Raw genomic sequence first — 25,279 nt, forward strand, 5'->3', positions numbered from 1 at the left:
GTTAAAAGCCTTTTCATCTCATTCCCACTCATCCAATCATATCATCTATCAAAATAATTTTTCCCATAGATTGCATTTATTCAGAGTGTTGCATAGTTCAAAACTTTCGTTAAGAACATTCACTTTAATAGCATGTGGTTCTCATTAGTATATGTATTCCTATTATCATATGCACCCAGAGCAATCTAAATGACATTAGCTAATACCTACTGACATATATTTTATCCTTTTCATTAATGATTAATCTTTTGTTTTCCCCTCTATATATGTATGCATCAATTTCACTCCAAAATATTAGACTTAATTTATTCCTTCTGATCTTTAATGCATCTTTCCCCTTTGTTTTAATTTTGTGAAATGTTGTGTATTTGTTTCATATTTCATTTCTGTTCTTTACATTTGCTTCTCCAAAGTTACAATCAGCCATCATCATGACTATCACCAGTATTGTCTACAAATATTGACCTCTGCCATAACTTTGAAAAATATGGATTACTGAGTTATTCTAATTTATTTTTATCTTTTTATTCAAAAACGTTTTATTCAAAAAATAGCTGGGTATGAGAACTTTAATCTCTTTGACATCCACTGGTGTCAGGGGAATGATGCCAGATGAGGTATCACTTAAAAGATAAGTGATATCAGTAAAAATACTAAGCTATATCCCAGGGGAAAGAGGTGAGACCACAGTATGAGGACCAAAAAGTTCACCCTATGGCTTTGCAGAAGAATTTCATAAGAACATAGATTTTGAGGCTTCTTGAACATAAATTATACAATCTCTAATCATAATTATATGATCTCCATAGTTTCCACAGCTTCTTTCACTTTTGTATTAATGCCTTCTAGACATAATAATAAATAATAGCATTAAGAAAATTAATAAAATAATAATAGCATTAAAGTTAGATGTGGTAAATGTTCAATCTGTATATTAGGGTTTGGGATATGCTTATTCTATCTTAATCCATTCTCTGCTTGGCCTTTTTCATTTTAATGCAATCTAGTCAGTTCATAATAAGACTGAAGTTTATTATATGTCTAAATGGTTAAGATAATCAGAGAAACAATGTGATTTTCTGACATGTTTTAATAAGAAGGGAAAGCTGTGTGTAGTATTCCAAAAAAACTACTTAGGAAGTAGTCTGAGATTTTGGGGAAAAGATGTGTGAGAGAGAAAAGCAGATTTCAGTTGAAGGTTATGCTCGTGAAGCTTTCCCTTCACAGTCAGTTAAATCTCATGAAGAGCTATTGGGTTTTTTCCTGCAAGAATGACCAAATGTGGCCCTTCAGATGTTCCTGAGCTCCATCAATCTAATTGACCACATTAGCTGGAGTGAAGCTTCAACAGATAAAAGTTAAGGTTCTCTCTTCTTTTGATTCTTATACTGTTCTGTTGAGTGTATCTTCCTTGAACTTGGAATTCAAGATAGATTTTTTTAAGCAATGAACAAATTGCTTAAATTTATGTGACAAAATATTTTTCAGCCTCCAAATCTAATTAAAGTTATATACCGAGCTTTAAAAAAATAATCTTCAAACTTGTTTTTTACAGTAATGAGAACTGTGTAACCAAACAATTGCATCTTTGCAATTTATTCAGCACTTAAGTCATAATATTTTTGAAAAGTCACAATTTTATGTTTTTGATGTTGTTTTAATGTATACATTTGTGCATATTGTCAATGTCAATGAAATTTACACTAAGCAGGCTTGATCTCATACACACACACATATATATATATATACACTTATTGCTCTGAATTTACTGGCCATCACTATTATAATATTGTTTGGGGCTGCGTTTCTATTTTCGCACAGACTCAGATTTGTTCAGAATCTGGACCTGAGGCTGCTCTCCTGCTTGAACATTTTTTGGATGAACAAGAGCCCAAGAAAGTAGTGACTTGTGAATCTTCAAGTATTTCCCCAAATAACAGCCCTGAAACAGACAGCCCAGAGTATTCTGCAAATTATCCAGTGAGGCCTTACACTTCTGTGCCTGATTTGACATGGCAGAATTCATCCAGCACTCCAGAACAATCTAATTCCAGGCCAGAACTGAAGAATACCGTTAATGGTCACCGTTCTGCAACTAATATGAACATTAAAACAAAAGTAAGTTATAAATCAACAGGTATGGCAACATTATCGCTGCACTGTTTCTGAGATCACAACACCACACTGGGCAACAAATAGAGAAAACTTTTAAACCAAAAATTGTTCAGGATCTTTTTTTTGTCTTGGCTTCATGTTGTGAAAGCAGTAAAGGTTGGAAATCAAAGATAAAGGAACTATATACACTTTGCACTTTGGTTTAGGCTGTCCTACTGAAATGAATGAATACTAATATTTAGTAGAATGTAAGGTTACCTTGATTTAATCACTAAGATAAAAAATTAGTCTAGTCACATTATATATTTAAGATAAACACGGCCACATACAACTTTAAAAAATGATGGGATGCTATTTTGCATCTCTCTGTTCATGATTATACCACCAAAATTGATGGCCCCAAAGTTAGATTTAAAAAAAATAATGAAATAATGTATAAAGGCTTCATTACATTTTACAAACTTATTTTATTTAAATCCAACATGCATCTCAAGGGATGGGTGAAGTGCCAAAAATTTGGGACTGATTCTGTGATGTTGTGCCTTTAGTGTGATGTTATGTCCAAATATTTTGGAAAATCCACCTTCAAAAAGTGTGGCCTCCATCTGAAAATAAGTTGCCTATACTTATTTACTACATTCTCTAGATCTCTTAACAGCTGGGTTATCAATGAGGTTTTGAAGCAAATGTATCCTTGAGCATCCTTCTCTTTCTTACCAGCATCAACCATCAAATGGATTTAGAAAAGCATGCAGTAAACAAAACTCATGTCATCCTGACACACATTTTCCAACAATGAACAAACATCGTGTGAGGAGCAGAACTGCAAAAGACAAAGATGTCTGTGAAACGCCAGCTGTTAAAAATTTCCACCCATTTGGTGAAATGTCTTTCCAGTATCATCTTAGAGAAAAAGCATCACACTCAGCAGTCAAGGCAATCAGAAAGAACTTTTCTGAGAATGGCAAGGGAAAAGCATCTTTCTTTATTTCAGAATTTTTCAGCAAAAATTTTACATCTTCTGAAAAACAATTACAACATCTCTGTCAACTCCAGTCTCAACGCTCCAGCAATCGAGCAAGTGAGAGCCATTTTCTTGACTATTGTATTAGTCAACTTTGGATTAGTTAAAAAAGGGGGGAAGGGATTGATTTCACCATTTGTATGCATGCTTAAGGGACGTGGTGGCTCAGTGGGTTAGGACGCTGAGCTTGTCGATCAGAAGGTCGGCAGTTTGGCGGGTCGAATCCCGAGTGCCGCGTAACAGAGTGAGCGCCTGTTACTCGTCCCAGCTTCTGCCAACCTAGCAGTTTGAAAGCAAGTAAAAATGCAAGTAGAAAAATAGGGACCACTACGGTGGGAAGGTAACAGCGTTCCGTGCGCCTTTGGCGTCTAGTCATGCCGGCCACATGACCACGGAGACGTCCTCGGACAAGTGCTGGCTTTTCAGCTTTGAAACGGAGATGAGCACCGGCCCCTAGAGTCGGAAACGACTAGCACACATGTGCGGGGGAACCTTTACCTTTACCTTATGCATGCTTATCTTGAAATAGAAGCTTTTTCTTGGGCTTTGAGAATATTACTTCTGATTAAATTGTAATTATTGTATCAGTTCTTCAACAATATTACCTCTTCTAGTCCACAAGGATATGTATAAACAAATACATACTGTGGGGGCTTTTTTTGTCTGCAGAAGTCTTCCCAGAGAACAAACTTTACTTTCCCTTGTTTCAAGGCCCTAGAAATAGTTATCAGTTGAACAGCTGAGTTTTGGTCTTTTATTATGGCCATCAATTATTTCCTTATTAGGGATTGCTCACATAAAATGTAAAGCGTACTGGGGTTTAGATTTGCAGGTTTTCTGTCCTTTGCCAGAAAAATAAATGTTACATTATTTTAAAAAGTCAAATAGTTTTTCCAATTGCCAGCACACTTATTTAGTGAATTGCCTAAATAAGCTTAAATCAAAAGATAATTAAAAATTTTGAAGTTTAAGATACATTTGATTTCTGAAAGTCTAATATAGAATGGCTATAGAGAAGATTGAAGGAGAATGTGTGAGCCAAATTTTTGTTCCATCTGAATTGCATGAGATTTTGGGCACACAAAAATCTCAAGAGATTTTAGGTGAGTATGATAAAATCTTGAAAGCTTTCAGGCAAAAATGACCCTTCCTGAGATTTGAGGATGAGAAACCTGAAATTATCCAACTTCTGACAATGTCTTGAGATTCAGCCATTTGTAATTTATTTTATTGTTGGGAGCCTCATCCTCAAACAAATGATGCTTGCCACCTGAAAAGATTGTTGACAGTTGATTCCAAACCAGCCTTCCTCAATTGGGCAATTCAGATGTTCTGGAATGGATGACAGCTTCCATTACTTTCCAATCTTCATGGGTCTGATGATAGATAGATAGATAGATAGATAGATAGATAGATAGATAGATAGATAGATAGATAGATAGATAGATAGATAGATAGATAGATAGATGGATGATGGATGATGGATGATGGATGATGGACGAACTCACACAGCAGCATATAAATTTAATAAATAGATGATGAAAGCCATAGCATGACATCTGGTGACAGGTTTTGGAAAGCTACTCCAAATCTTTCTTACCACAGTTGTGATTGCAGAGAGAAGGGGGAGCTTGGCTTGTAGGCTTTCTTAGTTTATGGTTTGCAGTGATATATATTCTTTTTCTTTGAAACAGAGCTGAGATTGATGAGGCATAGCAAATATATGCTGCCAACCTTGCAGCTGATAATAGGGAGGAAAGGGAAGGAAATATACTAGTAATAATAAAACTATATAATGTATCGATTCTTGCCCAAGCAGGTGAATGATGAAGCATGCAGAACAGAGAACTCACATGCTTCTACAGTCCTTGCAACAGTTGCCCACTTACCTCCTTGCCAGTTCATTCTTCTTAGCTCTTTCTTGAATCCAAGAAAAGTGGGGTTGGCATCCTGCTGGATATGACCTATCACAACATCTACTCCCCCCCCTTTTTTTTTATAATGTTACACAGAAAGTGCTTCCCTCTCCAGCGAAACCGCAGGGACCAGAAGTGCTTCTTGCAGGAAGTCAGCAAAATACTATAACATTCACTTCAGCCTGCAGAAGCCAACAGTTCAGCAACACAACTTGCAAGATTTGCTGGTGATCTCACAGATGAACAGCCAGACCACAAGAGCTCATGACCCAAGAGTGAGAAGTAGTCCCTATTCTTAAGGTAAAGGAAGACCAGGTAACAAGGGTGGCTGCCTGGTAATCTGTGATGGAAATCTTAACATTCTGCATATTGGGAGGCACTGGAGGTTTAAGACAAGAGGACCTCACTACAACAATCTTTAGGCTCTGTTCCTGTTGCATTAATTTTAAAACTATACACCAGGTCAAGAAGATTTGAGTTTACATTCCTTGCCATTAATTTAACACTAAGTTTAGTGAATAAATAGGATATTTTAAAATAGTTAAATATATAATTTATTTCTTTTTCTTTCAGGGTCAAAATGAATCCTTTGCAAGCACTGGATGGCATTGGAGCCCAAAAGAAACAGCTTTCTATTAAAAAGCACCCAGAACTATTTGAACTATTCAACTAATACATTTTTCAAGCATAATTCCATTGAAAGGAGCTTCCATGCAGCTGATGAAATTTGAGCTATGAAGTAATAGGGGTCTTTTTAGAATAAGTGGATCTTGAAATAGCAGAATGTCCTGATTTTTTCTGTTTCTTGAAGAAATATGCAGCTGCCAATAGTTTTCTAAATGAGAAAATCCTCTCCTGTACATTTTTAAGAAAATGAATGCTGCATTAAGTGAGTTTCAAATGTAGAGATATGATCTTTTGTACGACTCCCAGTCATTTTATTTCTGTACCTCTGCCTTGCTCTGTATACTACAGATTGACTCCTAAGAATTGAACTCGATCCGACATATAGTGGTGTGTGGGGGTTTTTTCCTGATTTTTTTTCTTAAATAAAAAATAGCCTTGGAGGTTTCGGTGGGTAACTAAAGTGCTGCTTAACTCTTCTCTTCCAGTTACCTATTCATTCAAACACTTCCCCATTCTATTATTTTACCTCTTGTGGAAAACATACAAGACTCAACAGTAACTCCTATTCTACTTTCTGTTTTCTATTGCAGGTCCCAAAGCTGCTTTTCATTTAAAAAAAATCAGGAAAGAACTATGTGATAGTTAATAGTTCTAAATAAAGTTTTTTGAATGGCAAAGATTCGTATACAAAGGGATTTTGTGTTTCTCAGTGGAATAAACCACGAATCTATGTATGATTTTGCATAATTTGCTATGGCCCTTGTGCTTTTTTTTTTCAAATAAAATTACGGTAATTTTAAAACAATTTTATTAAAGATTGCAAAAAAAGAAATAAAAACTGCACAAATTACAAAAATATAAGAATTAAAAAAGGAAAAAGAAAATAGTGTGAAAAAGAAGAAAAAATTGCCTCGCCCTTCATCTCAACAAGTACAATTTAAATAGTGTAATTTATTGCTATCTCTTAAATTATGCCATATACTCTCTTCACTGCAAATCTTATCTTTTTAAAAACAAAATCCAAAATCCTCATTTGTTTTTTAATCAGCAAAAATCCAATAAAGAACATTGACTATGATTGATTATCTTAACCTTGATCAAATAAGACAGCTCTTTATTCCTGTCCTCTTAATTCTTAATCTCTTCAAATAGAGTCACAAAGCTAGTTTTCTTGTCATCTTTTTTGTCCTTTTTTTAAAAAAAAAATAACCACCATCCTTTGTACATCCAGGGGAGAAAGTTCATCCTTTTTAAAAATCATTTCTCAAGTCCTTCAAGACTTTAATATCTTTTTTGTATCCTATAAAAATATCAATATGTCTTTCTGGTTTGGTAGTTATATATATCCTTTAGGCAATGGAACATCATCCTATTTCAATTGCAAGTCCAGTGGATTCCTTTTTGTATCCTCATTCTTTCCACATTTCTATCCATGTTAAGATTGATTTCAGACTTATCCTGAGTAAATTGTTCTTTATTCCTTAACAGTCCACCTACCCATCATTTCTAAAAATTTCAAAGATCATTTTTCATAAATTTTCCACAGAGAACTCACAATATAAATTTTCCACAGAGAACTCACAATATTTTATTTTATTTATTTAATTGTGCCCCTTGTTATACTCTAGCTTCCCCTAGTGTTCAACTTTCAGAATCCCATTTTCTAATTTTGATTGAAGAAAACCCAAACAATTATAATTTCCCAGGGGAGGAAACTATTTTGGAATTCCAAGTCATCTAAATCCTTAATCCATTGTTAATTTTCCAAAATCAATATTCCAAGCATGCTTTAGCTGTTTAATCAAAAAGATAATATTTTTCAACAACTTCAAAATCATGTTTATATATTTTTTTCTCTTAAGAAGGCAGTTCATTTGAGGAATGCACCATAACATGCCTTTCTGAAGGTATTAATTCTTCAAAGCAATGATAACCACAAAACAAATTTGAAGTGATTGGGAAAAAAATAAGATTTTCATGTCCTTAAAGGCTGGTTTCATGACAGTGAGCAAAGGTGGTTCCTTCAAAAACTTGCAATCGCTCAACTCATAAGCTGATCACAACAATTTTGATTCTGTGGTCCACTCATAAGGAGCAGCCGTACAGAGTTCACATGGCAATCTCAAAGATCTCTCCTTAATTTGAAGAGAATTTTAGCAGGCTGGATTCTGCATCCAGTTGCCAACTCAACTGTATTGCTGTCCCACTGCAAGAAGAAAAGTTTAGTTCACCATAGCTCTCAACCAGAAATCTGGTCCTTTTGCTATTTCCACTGTATTTTTTTTAATTAATCATATGTTTTTGCTATCAGTATAATTTAACTTTCTTTTTTATCTGGTATATTTTGTCCATTCTTTCTATTGTTTAACGAGAGAAAGAGATTAATATTATATAATGGATTAATATTATCCACAGTCTTTTGTGTCATAAAAAGCAATTTATATTTTTTAATATGATACATGACAAATTGGAACAAGCAATGTTATGTCTAGACAGTACACATTTTGATATTATAGGTAAGGACTTATACTCAGAGAAAAAGTACTTACAGTAATAAATCCCTGTTTTTCCATGCAATAACTGGGACCTTTTATCTTGAAGATGTTACTGCAAATATGTCAAAGTAAATATAACCTACATATACTATATAGCAATTGTGTAGTGAGTTTCAAGCATGGAGTCACTTCATCTCTGTTGTATAGTCATTTACTGGAGATGGTAATACATAACTTTCTGACTTCTGCAATTTCTACATTAAGGACTACACATTGAGTGCGATTTGTCAGCCAGTTACAAATCCATCTGTTGTGACACATTTTTTTTAACTTACCAAGAAATAGGCTGCCATCTACTTTGTCAAATGCCTTACTGAGATCCACTGTATTTTGCTGGTCCAATGATTTAATCACTTTGTCAAAGAATGAATGAAATAAGATTTGTTTGGCATGATCTGTTTTTGACAAACCTGTCTTGGGTTCTGGTTATAACTTTGCTTGCTTCTAGGTGTTTGCAGATCTATTGATTGATTCGTTTCCAGGATCTTCCCAGGTACTGATGTCAGACTGATTGGGATCTAGTTTCTTGGAGCTGTCTTTTTTTTCCTTTGTTGAAGAAGGAACTATATCAGCTATTTCCCAGCTTTGTGGGAAGGATGTAACAGAGCACTATATGGGAGAAATGCTTCCCCCCCCATTCGCAACACCAGAATCTGTGTTGGCCTTGCTATCTTTGTGAAGCCCCCTTGAGGAGCCCTTCCCTCCCTTCCTGGTTCTCCCCAAATGAACCTCACCTGTCTGCTACTCCTGCCTCCACTCCCCTTCCCTCCAGTCCTGGTGACAGAGCTGCCAGCCCCCAAAACTTGCAGAGCAGCCACAGCACTTTTTTTAAAAAAAATCGCCCATTGCAGCTCCCCTTGCAGCATCATGGCTTCCTGCCTGCACCCAATTGGCTGGTGGTTATTTGCCTCATGCAGCCAAAGGCCCAGGACAAAGGGTGCCTTGGAGAAAGGACCAGGCCAAAGGTCGCGGGGCAGACAGCAAGAGCCCCATTGGGCAGGCAGAATGGGCGGGGTAGGGCCAGCCAAGGAGGAATTCTGGATACAAATGGGCTGAGGTGGGAGGAGAAGGAGCCGTGGCCAAGGGTCCTTGCTTGAAGGCCCCATTCCAATATTATAAAGTCCTTGTATCATCGTTGTTGCCCACTTCATTCTAATCTATCACTATCCTTTTAGAAATATTAACTGATAACTATATGAACATTCTACCCTACAATTCCAACTGAATTGAAAAATACATTGGCAAATGATTCTAGACTGCTTAGGAGTGGAAGGCAACTTCTGTAATCTGAATACTTCTAGTTCTACAACCAGAATATATTGTCATTCACCATGACTAGCACCATGGCTTGGTGACTGCCACCCGACTGGCTGGCCGCTCTTTATTTCTATGCAGCCAAAGGCCCAGGACAAAGGGTGTCTTGGCAAATGGGCCAGGCCGAAGGACACGGGGGTGGAGGGCAAGGTCTTCATTGGCCAGGGAGAATGGGCAGAGGAGTGCCAGCCGAGGAGGAATGCTGGAGGCAAATGAGCTGAGGTGGGAGGTAGGAAGAGCAAGCGTCTTTTAATTTCTTGGCTACAGTCCCCATCTGCAGTGATCTTGGAGCCCAGACATATTTTTAAATGAAACACGGCAGTTATGACTCTTTTATTTTCTAAACATGCATTTTCAGGTACATTTTTGTAAATAAGGTGTCTGAAGAACTGGTGCTTTATTCTACAGCTTTCCAGCTATACTCACACAGACACACACACACAGAGAGAGAGAGAGACAGGCACAGGAACAGACAAACAGGACAGTAGACAGATACACACACACACACACACACACACACACACACACACACACACACACAGGGACAAATTCACTCACAAAGAAAAACTAGTTGAAGCAATGCTGGGGTAAGTTCCAAGCAATTTAAAACTGCCTTCATAACAATGTGTTTGGCTCTGTTTCTAGAATAAAACTGCCGTTTGAGTCATAAATATATTCCAATAAAATTTTGGACAACAGTTTTACTTGGAAACATCTTTGAACTTGGATTCAGAAATAGACGTTGAGACTTTGTAAGGCTATATGGAAACTCTTCTTTTGCACTGAATGTAGAAGTTCTGAAATTTATTTTTATTTTTATTTTTTTGGTTACTAGTGGTGATCTGTAAACTTCAGAGGTTCATTAGTTGTTGAAGTCCAAAGAATTACATGGAGTTCATGCTCTCAAGTATAAGCCTAAGTCCATAAAAACCTATGTTTATATTTATTATTTAAACCTTATTTGTGTTGTATTTTGATTGTATTTTAAGACATACAATACTGTATAATAATTCATCATTTAGTTTAGCTCACTTTCTGCTAATAATATGTTAAGAATCTGCAATAGGAAAGCACACTATTTATATAACATAACAGTCCTATAAATTGTGGTTTAGGTTTGAGCATAACTTCTTAGAATTCAATCCAATTCGTCTAAGTAAAATTTGTTCTCTGAAACTTGTTTCTAGTTATAATTTCCTTAACTATCATGAGGATGCATATCTACTATTTCCATGTAAATGAAAACTGATAAACAGACATTTCAGCTTTGCATACATTAATAATTCCAGTTTCTTATGGCATTGGGGAATCTGCTTATCCTGCCTGCCGTGTGAACATATTTTTTTATTTATTTTTAATTCCATTTATATCCCGCCCTTCTCCGAAGACTCAGGGCGGCTTACAAGCTTAGCAGTAGCCTTCATTCTATGTATATGCCTGCTTATTAGGGCTTTCACACACACCCAAGCGGCATTATTACAAAGTCAGCTTAATTGCCTCCAACAATCTGGGTCCTCATTTTACCTACCTCGGAAGGATGGAAGGCTGAGTCAACCTTGAGCCTGGTGGGATGCGAACCTGCAGTAATTGCAGGCAGCTGGTGTTACTTAAGGAGGCATTAGCCCCCTGCTCCACCAAGGCTCTATTTTGTCCTTAGTTGATATATGGCTCAGAAAAGAAACTAGTAATGGTGCTGACCATGAAAGAAAAAAAAATTATCTATAAGTTGTAATAAGTAAATATCTTATAAATATCATGCCTGCACAATGTTTATAAAACAGTATGCAAATTTTGAATGCAACTGACCAAGATTGTTTGATCAAGCGCAGTGACCATAATGTAAGTGTTTGGTCAAATAAATGTGGGTGGAGTTCAAATTATATCAACATTAGAGCCAAATTTCCTTGTGTATTTAGCTGTGGTGCCTTCATTCTTTGATAACAGAAATTTCCCTTGTTGATTTCACAACATTACCTTTGTCCTGCAGCCAATGGACCAGATAGGCTTGTGTAGTCCATAACTTTAGTGTTAACATTCTAATTTTCCTCTTATTTCTACCATCAACTGCTGGCAGTCTTGAGGTATGTAAGATTTGTTATGCCTTTTTACCCCCATGTTGGGTGAATAAAGTCAGGTATTTACTAGCTGGGAAATATCAGAAAGATAGCTGTTGGCATTTCAGACTGATGAGGGCACATTCCCCTTTTGTTCTCCAGTCCGCTCCAAACTTCATCAGTATTTGGAAGACCATTAGATGTGATTATTAAACAGGGATCACTTGAAACCAGATATGAGATCAGGTTGCATTACAGCCAGTGTACTAATGATTGCATTACATTTATATTTTCTCCACTGTTTCTGCCACAAGCTGTTTTGTGCAGTTGCTCTTCTTATTATGTTACTACTTTATTTCTTAGACGTGGTGGGGAAATCACCATTTTTGTCTACACAGTGGATTACTTCCAGGTGCTGTCAGCAGTGGCTATTTCTGGTTAGCACCCATTCTCCTCTACAGCATTTGTTAAACTTGCTTGTTTATCTGTTGTGCCTCCCACTCCAGTCTTGTCCCAATGCAAGTCAGCCCAACTAATTGGTCAAAAGGCAGAGAAGGATATGAAGTGAAGTAGGAGGCAGCCCTCCATTTTTATTTTATTTTTTGTGCAAATTATCCTTCACATCTCTGATTCTCTTTTGTTTTATGCCCTAACTTTCCCTTGACTTGTCAACAAGGATGAACTTGGACATGGGCTTAACTTTTTTCCCCAAAAAACCCCTAGACTCAGATTCAAAAATAGCAAATTTACAGATTGTAGATGTGGAGTGCCTCTACGTCTGTGGCTAGCTAAGAAAGGCAAAACACACAGATCAAAATATTAATGTTGACTAGATTATTCCTCCAAAAATTAAGGAGACTGATTGGTAGTTGGCACTTGGGTGAAACAAAGCCAAGAGAATCCATCAACCATGGTTCTTGACCTGTTCCAGCCTCACTTATCAACTTTACTCCTAAAATATATCTTATACTAGCATACTTTCCTACCGGTTCAAGAGCTAGTGAAATATCATTAGATGTAGCTTCTAGACAGACATATAGTGTTCTGTCCTGTGCAGAGGCGGCATTACATGGCCCCAGATACTCTACCATGGCTTGTGGGTAAGAAGAAATCAGAAAATAATTATTGTATTCAAAAATATTCACTTTTGCAAGGTTTTGATAGAATATAGTTCATAAATAATGCTAACAAAGATCATATGTGTTTTGTTTTGCAGCACTGATCCTTATTCCAGCTAAAATGGAAAATAACAGGAGCTAAATAGAACGTGTGGAAATCACATCCATTTATTTACCTATTAATAAGTTTAGTCAATGCAGTTTAAGTTATAGAGAGATTTCAGTTGTCTAGTATAAATTTAAGGGAGTCAGGATTCCATCTAATCTACCTAACTGTGACTATAGATGGGAGGGGGCACTTCCCCATATGTGGGACTTATCCCTGATGTCATTCTAGATTAATTAAAGGGACTTTAGGTTGATTTCTGATGTAAAACTTCCTCTGGAAAAAAAATGCACATCCCCTTCTACTCAAAGGGTTTTCTTCTATTCATATGCCAACTCCCATTAATCTCTGGCACCATTAAAAAGAGCCATTTTAAGATTTTTATTTTTTTTTAGAAACTGGATCTTTGGAAAAGGATTCATGTGAGGATGCAGGTCTGCTTCCTGTATCTCATCACCTGCTTCTGGGCTCAGATTTCACACTAGAAGACTGTCTCACATTTTATAAGTACAGGAAAGATAAGCATTGTTTCCTCCCCTGAAAACCATTTACAACAAGGCATCAAGCCAAATGAAATACCAGTTGTTTGGCTTCGCCAGATGTTCCCTGATTTTTTTTTTCTAAAGTAGATATTATTCTGGATTTCAGCATTATTCTGAAACTAGCAGTTAGGCGGAAGCATGTCATGAAATGCAAAACTCACTTCAAATAATTAAACTGAATCCATAACAATGAAAGTGTCATCAAGAGGTTCAGCCAAAATCGGTGATGTCTAGCTCTCAAAATATATTAAACAATATTTGTACAAAAGTAGATGCTTCGAGGGTATGCAGAAGGTATTTAATTACAACCAATTTTTATCCATTCTATCCTTCATTTCAACCCACATGTAATTAGGAAGAAAGCATTTGTGGAGCAGAGAAGCAACCTCGAACAGCAGCATTTTAATTTTTATTCTCTGTGTATCTCCCTGTCTCCCTGTATGAATAAGATAACTCAAACTCGAGATCCTCATTCCTGAACCTTAAATTACACCAAGATAGGGTTAAGGTTCCTATAAAACTAAACGATCCTTCTATATATAACATTTCTACGAAACAGGGGATGTTTCACACTATAGGCTTCGTTTGATTTTTAAAACATCTATTTGTATTTTAAAAGGGTTTCCAATCACACCTTTCTTGTGTACAAAGATTGTGCTAGGTAAATAAACACTACCACTTTTTTCCCCCCACACAAAAACACTGTAAGAACAAAGTCGAAAATAACATAAGTTGCTATTTAGTAGAATGTCTGAACTTCATAGGAAGTGTGTTCCCCTAAAATTTACATTGGAATCATGAACTTAAAAAACTAAGGGTGTTACACTACAGCCCTTCTTTCACTTCAGTCCGCCTTTCGGCGTTTTAAACCTACCGAACCATCATTTGCTTCTGAGAAGAGACTCGCTTTGGTCAGTCTTGCAAATATATATTACATCTCAATCCCGAACATAAAGCATTTGGGGAAAAGAAGAGAGGGGAAAAAAGGAGAAATTTTTTATAGCGTGCTGCGAATCAATCCCTGAATAAAAACACTTTTTGAACGTACAGTACATGTTTAAGGCAAAGCTGTATTAAATAGAAATTCGTTTCTTTCTTCAAGTTCACGGAATCTTTTACCATTTTTTTAAGTATGGCATTAATAATTTCGGGTTAATTTATACATTGGCGGGGAAGAGAGTTTTAATAGAAAGAAGCGCCTGTTCTCAAAATCCCAGAGGCTTGCGCCGGATTCCAAGTTTCAGTCGCGGCAAAGTTCCCCAAATCATCTGAAAAACTGAGGCTGCCGCCGGAGCGCTGTGGAATAAAAGGGAGAGATGAACGTTCTGCAGGGGAATTGAATCGCCCATAGACGACTGAGCAACGTAGTGAGGATATGAACTCTTATCACAGGATAACCACTAAGCAAAAAGAATAAAATATCTAAAACGTATTTGGTCGGAAGATGTTGGGGAAAATACACACTGTCTTCGCAAACCGTTATAGGGGTGTGATTTCATTGTATTATAAAGAAATCAAACCCGGCAGCAGTAACACTTCCCTCTGAAAAGTCCGTGGGAAAGTTTGAAAGTGCTGGGTGGATGGCTGGACTGAACAAAAAAACGAGAATTTTTATTTATTTTTTTGTCCAAGTCGAGTCTTTACCGCAGAAAAGCAAATCGTTTTACTTCTACGATGGAGTAAGAGTTGCTATCCTTCCTTTCTGTCGGAATCTTGCAATAATAATAATAATAATTAATAATAATAATAATAATAATAATAACAGTTATTATTATTATTATTATTATTGTTGTTATTATTGTTATTATTATTATTATTATTATTATTATTATTATTATTATTATTATTATTATTATTAAGGAGGAGGAGGAGGAGGAGGAGGAGGAGGAGGAGGAGGAGGAGGAGTGGTAGGAGTGGTAGGAGTAGTAATAGTATCGCAAATTGAGAGAAAAATACAACGACTCGCTTGCAGGAAGGGGGTGGGAGGAAAGGAATTCTCCTCAAAACCCTGCTGGCAGATAGGTGGGAAATGGCAGCTCTGTTTTTTGAAATCACGGTTATGGCAAAACGCCCAGAATTTTTGCTTGCTGTGCAGTAAATACCTGAGATGGGAGTCTGCAAAATGCCGAGAAAGAGGAGGGGGGGTGATGGGAGGGCTTTTATTCTCTCAATAGCGTTTGCGGTAAGACAAACCTGCGGGCCCGCCACCATCAGCCCTTGCATTCCAACCACTTCGAAATAATTTTAAAGGGGCAGCCATATACAAAATTATGAACAAAGACAACTAAAAATGTATTTATCACAGGACCGACCTATAGTCAATTCTTTTAAAAGTAGGGATAACAGTAGGTATGATTCATCTGTTTTACAGAAGAGAATTGTTTGTTTTTTTTCACCCTCGTGAATATGAGTAAATTTGAAGCGGAACACTCAGAGCACACACCTACACAAAAAAAGTCAGCAGAAAACAGGTTCTTGCTACCTCTTAATTCTAAGACAAAAGATACTTTTAAAGTGAAAGGCACCTTTCTCAAGGATTTTTCCCCCTCTTTTATTTTCTTTAAAAATTCTAAGAAACAATTTGTTATCCTCGAGTCATTTCTCCCTTGGTTTCGTTATTTACCAAGGACAGTTCAGAACCTAATTCACAGAAATTATCCCCCATAGGACCCCTGGGAGTTAAAGAGAATAGGAAAAGGATTCTGACTGCATTACATTTAGGGTTCTCCTGATCTTTCATTTATTTATTCATAATCATAACAATGTGATTGTGAGTGGTGTACAATAAAAGCAAAACAACAATATACTGAAATAAAAACATCGTCATCATCATCGTCGTCGTCATCGTCGTTGTTTGTTGTTGTTGTTGTTGTTGTTGTTGTTATTATTATTATTAGTATTATTAGTATTAGTATTAGTATTAGTATAATTAATCTTTAAAAAGGTAAGGAGAGCATAGATGTCACTACAATTTAGCCACCTCATTAAATTCCAAAAAAAGCCATTTGTCTAGAAGATTTTGTCATAATTTACAAATACAACTATTTTTTTCTTGCATTGGATTTGAATAGAACTTCCTGCTGTCTGCTGCTCCCTGTCTTTCATCATTGCAGAGTGCATGATTTGAGCCTGAGACATTTCTCCACATGGGTGTTTCTCAATCTCAGCAACCAGGGGAATTCTGGGAGTTGAAGTCCACAACATCTTGAAGTTTCTAAGACTGAGAAATACTGGTCCATGCTACAAAACTCCATGAGGATCCTTGGCAATAGAAAAAGAAGGCAAAGAGGAGAAAAGCAGAGGCAAAGATTGTGTCTCTTCAAATGCCCAAATCTTCCACTGTCCATATGTATAAAAAAAGGAAGTTTTCCCTGAATTAAAAAAAAGATATCTGATAACCAAACTAGCCTAGTATAGGATCCAAGAACCACACCTAACAAAACACATCCTGAAATCTTTGCTTGCTGCTTGCCAGATCCAAGAGTTTCCTAGGGTCTTTCCCCACTTGCACCCAACCATGGCCCAACACATGCTCCATCAGCAACTTTTTTTTTTCTTTCTGTCCCAGTCAAGGGCTTGTCTTCATCTTCTCAGTCCAAGGGAGGCAGGTTTTAGTGACCAGGCTGGGTCACCCATTTAACTTGGAGATGACTTGAAATACAGGCAACAATAGCAGTATAGAGGTCAGCAGTGAGGAAATAAACTTTATGCCAGCATTGTTGACATTGCAGCTTAGTAATAGACTAAAGCTTATAAAAGCTACCTCATGGTTTGCTAGATCAACCAATCTGAGTCAAATGCAGAAAGGTAGGACAGATCAGAGGCTATAAGACTAGTTATCAAGGGTTTCCCAGGGTGTGGTCAAAAAAGTCAAGATGGTAGTTGTATGGGTGCAATTAAACTTCTGCCTATCTTTATGTGTATCATATGTGTGATTCACATAAAAAATAGGTGGGCCTTCTATCCCAGCATATTGACGTTTTTTACAATACCCTGCATGCAGCCCTGCTAAATATAAAAAAAACAGCTTGAAGGACTGTTCAGCTCAGGAACTTGTGATGAACACCACAGTCAAACATAATTGTTTTTCTATGACAAGTTCATTTCTGGCCTGTCGTGCTTCCGGATCAACAAAATGTTCATAAGAGAAGCTCTTTAATTTTATTATCAATTTTATTGACGGTATAATCTTATGCATACCCATATATGGCTCATCAAGCTGCATGAGGATTTTTTCCAGGTAAGGTTTTATAAATTTATAGTCTTGAGCATAATAAACTTTGTTAAAATATCCATACTGAACTTAAATAGATTTTAAAAGAAGATCGAGATGTCTTCAAATTAATCTTGACTCCTGATGATCTCATGGAGTTTTCTTGGCAGTTTTGAAGAAGAATTTGGCTTCTTCTGAGATACCTTTTTTTACTTCCCATCTACTGTAGTCTACAGTGCTGGATCCAGGTATTAATAAGGATATATCCTTTGGGCCATAGTAAGCTAGATGCCTCTTTCTAAAGTTTTAAATGTCTAGCTAACATACTTGAGGTTGACACCATTTCCCCATCGATATCAATCAAAGCCATAAGATACTAACTGGAGAAATAGAAAGAACTTCAGATGCTTCATTAAAGCAACAGGCAACATGGGACATCTATGGAAGTCCCGCACCCTTTTTTCCAGGCTAAAATGTTTCTGCAGAATTGATCAGCTTTTTATCTTAAGATCTACAAGTAATAAAAATATTGGAGAATCTAAAGCTACTTTCTCTTTTCACTCCTCTTCTCTCTCCACATTATAACAGTGACTAGGGTCATGTGTCACACTAACTTATGGTTTGCTTAGCCATGCTTTTTTGAATAAACTTGAATTGACTTGGTGTGTACACTAAGCCATAAGCAAGGCTTTTGAAGCTACAATTGCTGGGTTTTCTATAAGGCAGAGGGTGGATCAGAATTAAGGTGTCCCAATTCCTAGCTCATCCTTTCTCCATGAAAATCTACTGGTTGTAAGGCGCTACAACCACATCCCCAATCAGCATAAATGCATGATGGCAATAGTTCCTCTACACAAATGAAGAGCCCAGGCTGAAAAAGGCTAGATTAGTGCAAAACCCACAACCGTTACAGTTTACATTATTAGCAAAATATAATACATGTTTATTTGACAGAAAGTTTCATTGTTGGTGGAGTTCCTCAGTTGTAATCAGGGCTTTTTTTCTCATAGAACGCTCAGAACGGAGTTCCGGCACCTTTTTTGGATGGAACATTGTAGGGTAGGCAAGGCGGGTTGTATGACATTTGTGAGTTCCGGCACCTTTTTCTTTTACAAAAAAAGCACTGGTTGTAATCTAACTACTAGGGAGAGATATATGGTAAACGTTCACTACTTTATAATCACAATAAAAGAAGGAAAAGATGCCCTCAGTTCAAGTTTGATGCTTGGAAATCATGTAGGCGCATTCATGGTTTTTTGGGTGGAGGGAAGGTTTAAAAAGACTAAAAATGGGCTATTAATCTCTTCTGGGATGTTTGTCAACTCCCTCTCTAGCCTGCAGTTTTTGGATTCCTCTTTTCCACATATTAAGCAGGCCCATCCCTACCTCTTTTCTGAGACCAAAAAGAGAGAGAGTCTGGTGTTCCACCTGCTGAGACTCTCCTTCCAATAGATGCCTCAATGGTAAACATCAGTGACATACAACACTGTCTTCATACCTTGATCCAAACTCTTAACTCTATGCTGGAGAAGGAACTTCTGGTTCTTTTAGTTATTTGTTTCCTTAAATCATTCTATCATTTGCACCCCTGAGTTTCTAGGTTTCTGTATGATGTTTTCTCTACAGTAATTTATAAATTATATTAGAATTTGAATATTGTTTTGTGCATTGATGACATGCTACAGGAAAAAAAAACCAAACATAAACCTTTCCCTCCCCCCCCCCCCCGTCCTCTTCCTGGCTGTACGTTCTCCATTTTATGGAAGGGACTAAAAACATAAAGTTTCAGTCAGGCTAGTAAACATTAGGCCACTTGGCAATTCTAGGTGAAGATTGCCTTATTTCATCAATAAATAATTGCAAACAACTATTAGAGATAATAATAGGGGAGAGGGCAGTAGTTCCTGGCAAGGCTGTGTTTCCTATGTCTTTCTCAACCTCAGCCATTTTGAGACTGTGGATTTCAATGCCCACAATTCCCCGGCCAATATGAAAACTCTCCCAAAACCTCTCTCTGATGAAATAAATCTCTTGTGAAAGTATATGTCAGGTTTGAAGAGACTGGTAATTGATTTTACTATAACTTACTAGCATGGCTATCCCTCAAGGGAAAAAAAAAGAATTCCACAACATGAAATGTCAATAAATGCAATAATGCAGGTCAGATAAAATACAGGTAGTCCTCGACTTATGACCAGAATTGCACCCCAAATTTATGTTGCTAAGTGAAACAGTTGTTAACTGAATTTTGCCCCATTTTATGACTTTTCTTCTCACAGTTTTTAAGTGAATCATTGTCGCTGTTAAATTAGTAACACAGTTACTGGGTTATTATGAATCTGGCTTTCCCATTGATTTTGCTTGTCAGAAGGTCCAAAATCCCAGGACATTGCAACTGTAATAAATATGAATTTATTTTCTAAGGGCTTGAATTTTGATCACATGACCAGGTAGAAGCTGCAACGGTTGTAAGTGTGAAAAATGGCTATGTCATTTTTTTCTGTGATGTAATTTTGAATGGTCACTAAATGTTGTAAATTGAGGAATACCAATAGAAGACCAACAGTTTAATAAAAGTTATTGTGTCCCGGCATCAAAAATGAATGAATATGCAGGTCTAAAAATACCTCAGAAAAGAAACAGTGATTCCTAAAGTATAATAGACAGAAAGAGTAATAGGCCAATTTCTATTGTGGATGCACAGAGAAATCTTCCTTCAATTTCAATCAATCAGAATACATCTGGAAGGGACTTTGGAGGTCTTCTAGTCCAGCCCCCTGCTCAAGCAGGAGTCCCTATATCATTTCAGACAAACGGCTGTCCGGTCTCTTCTTAAAAACCTCCAGTGATGAAGCACCCACAACATCTGAATGCAAGCTGTTCAGCTGGTTAATTGTCCTAACTGTTAGGAAGTTTCTCCTTAATTCTAGGTTGCTTCTCTCCTTGATTAGTTTCCATCTGCTGTTTCTTGTCTTGCCTTCTGGTGCTTTGGTAAATAAATTGACCCCCTCCTCCTTGTGGCAGCCTCTCAAATACTGGAATATTGCTATCATGTCCCCCTAATCCTTCTTTTCTCTAGACTGGCCATTCCCAAATCCTGCAGTGTTTTATTCATATGTTTTAGTCTCCAGGCCTTTAATCATCTTAGTTGCTCTTCTTTGCATTTTTTCTAAAGTCTCAACATTTTTTTTTTGTAATGTGGTGATTAAAACTGAATGCAGTATTCCAGATATGGCCTTACTAAGGCTTTATAAAGTGGTACTAATACTTCATGTGATTTTCATTCTATGCCTCTGTTTATACAATCAAGGATTGTATTAGCTTTTTTGGCTGCTCCTGAAAACTGCTGACTCATGTTTAAGTAATGGTCCACGAGGATGCCAAGGTCCCTCTCATAGTTACTGTTTTTGAGCCAGGTTTCGCCTAATCTATACTTGTATCTTTGTTTTTCCCAGCCCAAGTGTAAAACCTTGCTTTTCTCTACATTAAATATCATTTTGTTAGATAGCACCCATTGTTCAAGTCTGTCAAGGTGTTTTTGGATTCTGAGCTTATCTTCTGCGGTGTTGGATATTCCTGCCAGCTTGGTATCATCTGCAAATTTGATGAGATCCCCTTCTATTCCCTCATTTAAGTCATTTACTAAGATATTAAAGAATACTGGGCCTAAGTTGGAACCTCGTGGTACCCCACTGTTTACTTCCCTCCATGTAAATGTAGTAACATTAAAGACTACTTGTTGAGTACAGTTTGTCAGCCAAATCTACCTGATGCTGATGCTGTCAATCCGACTTGTACCCTCAGAATTTTCTGTGCTGGAGTAATAACTTTCTTCTTTTTAAATGAATTTTGGCATTTTTCTTTTCTTTTTAATTCTTTCAGAAATTTGATATTTTATACAATTTTGTGTCTTGTCCATATCACACTGACTGTTTGCCAGAACTGTAAGTAACATGAGGTTAGAAGTAAAAGGATGAGGCAGCAACAGCGGTGGCTGTTAAAATGGAAGAGGGTTTTTTTTGTAGAGTGTTTGATATGAAAGAGCTTTGTTTATAGATGTCAGGTTGGAATTGTTAAATTTTATTGTTTATGTTTTAAGTGTTATTTTAAGCCACTATATTTAAATATGCCGCAATTGTCTGCAATGCAGCAGCATAGAAACATTGTGAATAAATAAATGAATAAATCAATAGCCAAAATGAAAAAAGCACATGTTGGAATTTCTAAACAACTTGGTCCTCATATATTTAAGAAAAAATATGATTCATCAGTATATCTAAGAGTCACCTTATTAGTGAGATGGGTGGCATATAAATTTAATAAGTAAATACCGGTAGATAAAAATAGCTAACATTGTCCAAAGATATTTCAGAAATAATTAATAGCTTGAATCCTATATTTTTTCTACACAAGGATGGTTCCAAAATCTATGTGAAGCAAGTTTTCCCTTTATCCAGGACTCATGCATTGAGAAGAAAGGTTTGATCTATAGCTCACCACCAGTGGTTTACCACAAAGTTTTCTTGTTACTTCCCAATAAAATTGCACCACTGCAGGTCAAATACCCAAAAGCTATTTTCAGAACTTGCTGGAAACAAGTTTTAGTATGCAGGCACTACAACCAAAAGGATCGTGATAGCTAAAGTCACAAATGGAATGCACTTCCTAATAAAAGGCATATAGAGCAGGATTACATTTCAAAATCTGAATGCTTGATTCTCTCCAAAGAAGTCTTGGCCTAAAGAAATAGACAAACAATATTATTTCCAATTTGTAAGAACATAAGGAAAGTTTTATTGGATGAGACCCAAGATTTGTCCAGTTCAGTACTTTGTTTTGATATATCTAAACAAATTCCTGTACAAAAGCAAGACATGCCAGCAAAGGATTCTGTGTCATCCTGAAAGCCACTTATCGCCATCACAATTAAGATATTGGTTATCTATTGTGCAGGACATAGAGAATGAAGGACAGGATGAAGAGTCACTTTCAACTACCATTTGGGCCAAAATAACTTGAAAAAAACCCTCTCAGACAAACCTCTCCCTAGTTCAGACGAAGTGTGCATGAAGAAAAAGGGAAGCACATCCAGGTTTAGAAGATTTGGTTACTATAACTGTTATAATAAAAGTAGTAATAAAAGTAGTCCTGACCTATACATTTGTTTCTTAAACTGGTTTACCTTGTAGGGTTGAACATCCCTACAATCAAGCAGCTTTTTCTTCCGTTAATCAAGGCCATTCTCTATTCTTATCTTCCACGAGTTTGTCTACTTTCCTTTAAATACGATGGTTACACATTTGATTATTAAGCAGCTGCATTTTATGTGTCTTGAGTCTTTTACCATGCAACCTCATTAAATGTAAATGGGAACATCTTCCTCAAGTTTAGCTTGCATCCTGGTGACAGTCAGCCTTCCTGAGTAAACCAGACAGAAAAGTAGCTAAATCTACTTTGTTGGGTTATGTTAACAGAATATTGCAAGTCTGAAAGTATCAAACTCCTCTCCTTTATACTTTTAATTGCTTGGGCCAATAAAGCAGGCCTTTCTTAAGTTTCTTTCACTGACTGTTAAGCCACTCGGATGCCTATGTTATCTCATTTTCTTAGCAGTACCTCTTTCACTCACCCCCCAAGGTCATTCCCACATTCCTTTACAGTAACTTTATGAACACATCGATATGCTGTATAGCAGTTTTCTTGGTAATAATATGGAAATTATTTTCCTCTGTCTTTTTCCAGGGCTTTCCCCCCCCCCTGGCCTAACCACCCCACAGCTGGATTTCCTAGTCCTTAACCCAAGAATTAACTACGGTATATTCAAGCCTACTTAAAGTTTAGATATTGCTAAAAGTTAACTAAGGATATCCTGTCAGTTGCTGATTCATCTATTCTGAAAAAATGAGAAAAACTCTGCATCCAACTTTCTCCCCAATGTGTAATTTTATATACTTCTATAATGTCCTCACAGCTTCTTTCCCTAGCTAAAATTATGGTTTATCACAGTGAGTGTTTTGCTATTATGATTATTTGGGATTTCTTCTGCCATGTTTTTTCTACTAGTATAATAACAATCTACTTGGAAGTATAGTAATCCAAATACTTTGTAGAGCTTCATTGTCTTGACCACTGTTAAAATTAGAGTTTTCCACTGTTCATGGCATTGACTATGAATAGGAAAAGGTTAAGCAGAGTCACCAAGCATCCATCACTTTGGCCTAAGTGGCCAAAATGAAGCCCTCTTTTAAAATTTATAGTTATGCTGTTTAATAGTGTTTAAAACAGTATTAATGTTTAATGGGATTATATCTTATCTTCAATGTGATTTGCGGGGTATTTGTCAAAAAAAATGTTGATGGTTGTGACAGTGTGGCTGACTTTAACGTCAATTACTTCTGCAATCACCATTTTCACTTTTTTGACACTCCTCTTTCTTCTTTCATTTTCCTCATTTTTACTCACTAGAAACTTTATCTCAATATATTAAAAGGCTTCAGTGTTCCTCCTCATCGTCCTCATGCAGTTTATGTTAGTTTGTGATTTCTGCATTTAATTTTTTACCTATGTTCTTAGATTATGTCTGGCCATTTCAGTTTGTTAGACCAACCTATGTCTAAGGTTAAGACACACCCTGAAAAAGTGTAAACTTTGCCTTCTTTTACAGCATGAGGTGGAAACAGGAAAGAGGTTTTTTTCTCTTTCTCTCCTTCCCTAAATCACTCTTTCAAACAAACAAGAATCATATGATAGGTGTATGCACCTTCCCAAAGCTGACTGAAAGCTTTTCCCTTTGACCTTTTAAAATTACTATTTGGCTGGCAGACTAGTTGCTGGTTTTATACATACACCTCTCTGTTGACATATCTCCAGCCACCTCTTTTAAAGGAGTCTGCAAACAGGCTAAAATGCTTTTTCAGCTGATATTTGCTCAGGACTGATATTTGTGTTTGTGTCTCTATGTTAAGTGAAGAGAAAGTACCTCTAAGACATTGTTATTTTTCAGGCTTCTCTTGTAAAAAGAAACTAGGATTTGCTTTGTCTGTTTTGTAAAAATGGAAGGAAGGACAGTTACCTAGCCTAATAGTTAATTATATCATTGTTTTTTGTAGATCTCTTTCATGATGAAATAGACTCCAACCTACAAAAGTTCACATCACAATCTATGTTGTTGTTGTTAGTTGCGAAGTCATGTTTGACCCATCACAACCCCATGGACAATGTTCCTTCAGGCCTTCCTGTCCTCCACCATCTTCTGGAGTCCATTTAGGCTCACGCCTACTGCTTCAGTGACTCCATCCACCCACCTCATTCTCTGTCGTCCCCTTCTTCTCTTGCCCTCAATCTTTCCCAGCATTAGGCTCTTCTCCAGTGAGTCCTTCCTTCTCATTAGGTGGCCAAAGTATTTGAGTTTCAGCTTCAGGATCTGGCCTTCTAAAGAGCAGTCAGGGTTGATCTCCTCTAGGACTGACTGGTTTGATCGCCTTGCAGTCCAAGTGACTCGCAGGAGTCTTCTCCAGCACCATAGCTCAAAGGCCTCAGTTCTTTGGCGCTCAGCCTTTCTTATGGTCCAACTTTCACTGCCATACATTGCAACTGGGAAGACCATAGCCTTGACTATACGCACTTTTGTTGGCAATCTATACATTTCTATTTAAGGATTCTCTTTTCTCTTAAACTAGAGTCCATAATATAATA

General features: G+C 36.8%; 1 protein-coding gene across 1 annotated transcript in view; it reads left to right on the forward strand.

The window, feature by feature from the left end:
• The window catches only part of TTLL6 (tubulin tyrosine ligase like 6), a gene marked incomplete at both ends in the record, with an annotated part of 37,842 nt that extends 32,488 nt beyond the window's left edge, over positions 1-5,354 (forward strand). Inside the window, 3 exons of the mRNA XM_083378025.1 lie at positions 1,828-2,118; positions 2,836-3,196; positions 5,152-5,354. Coding sequence (XP_083234151.1) covers positions 1,828-2,118; positions 2,836-3,196; positions 5,152-5,354 — 855 coding nt within the window. The remainder of the gene's footprint in view (positions 1-1,827; positions 2,119-2,835; positions 3,197-5,151) is intronic.
• Between the last annotated feature and the right edge of the window lie 19,925 nt (positions 5,355-25,279).

This window comes from Vipera ursinii, assembly GCF_947247035.1.
Source record: "Vipera ursinii genome assembly, chromosome: Z".
NCBI classification, from domain to species: Eukaryota; Metazoa; Chordata; class Lepidosauria; order Squamata; family Viperidae; genus Vipera; species Vipera ursinii.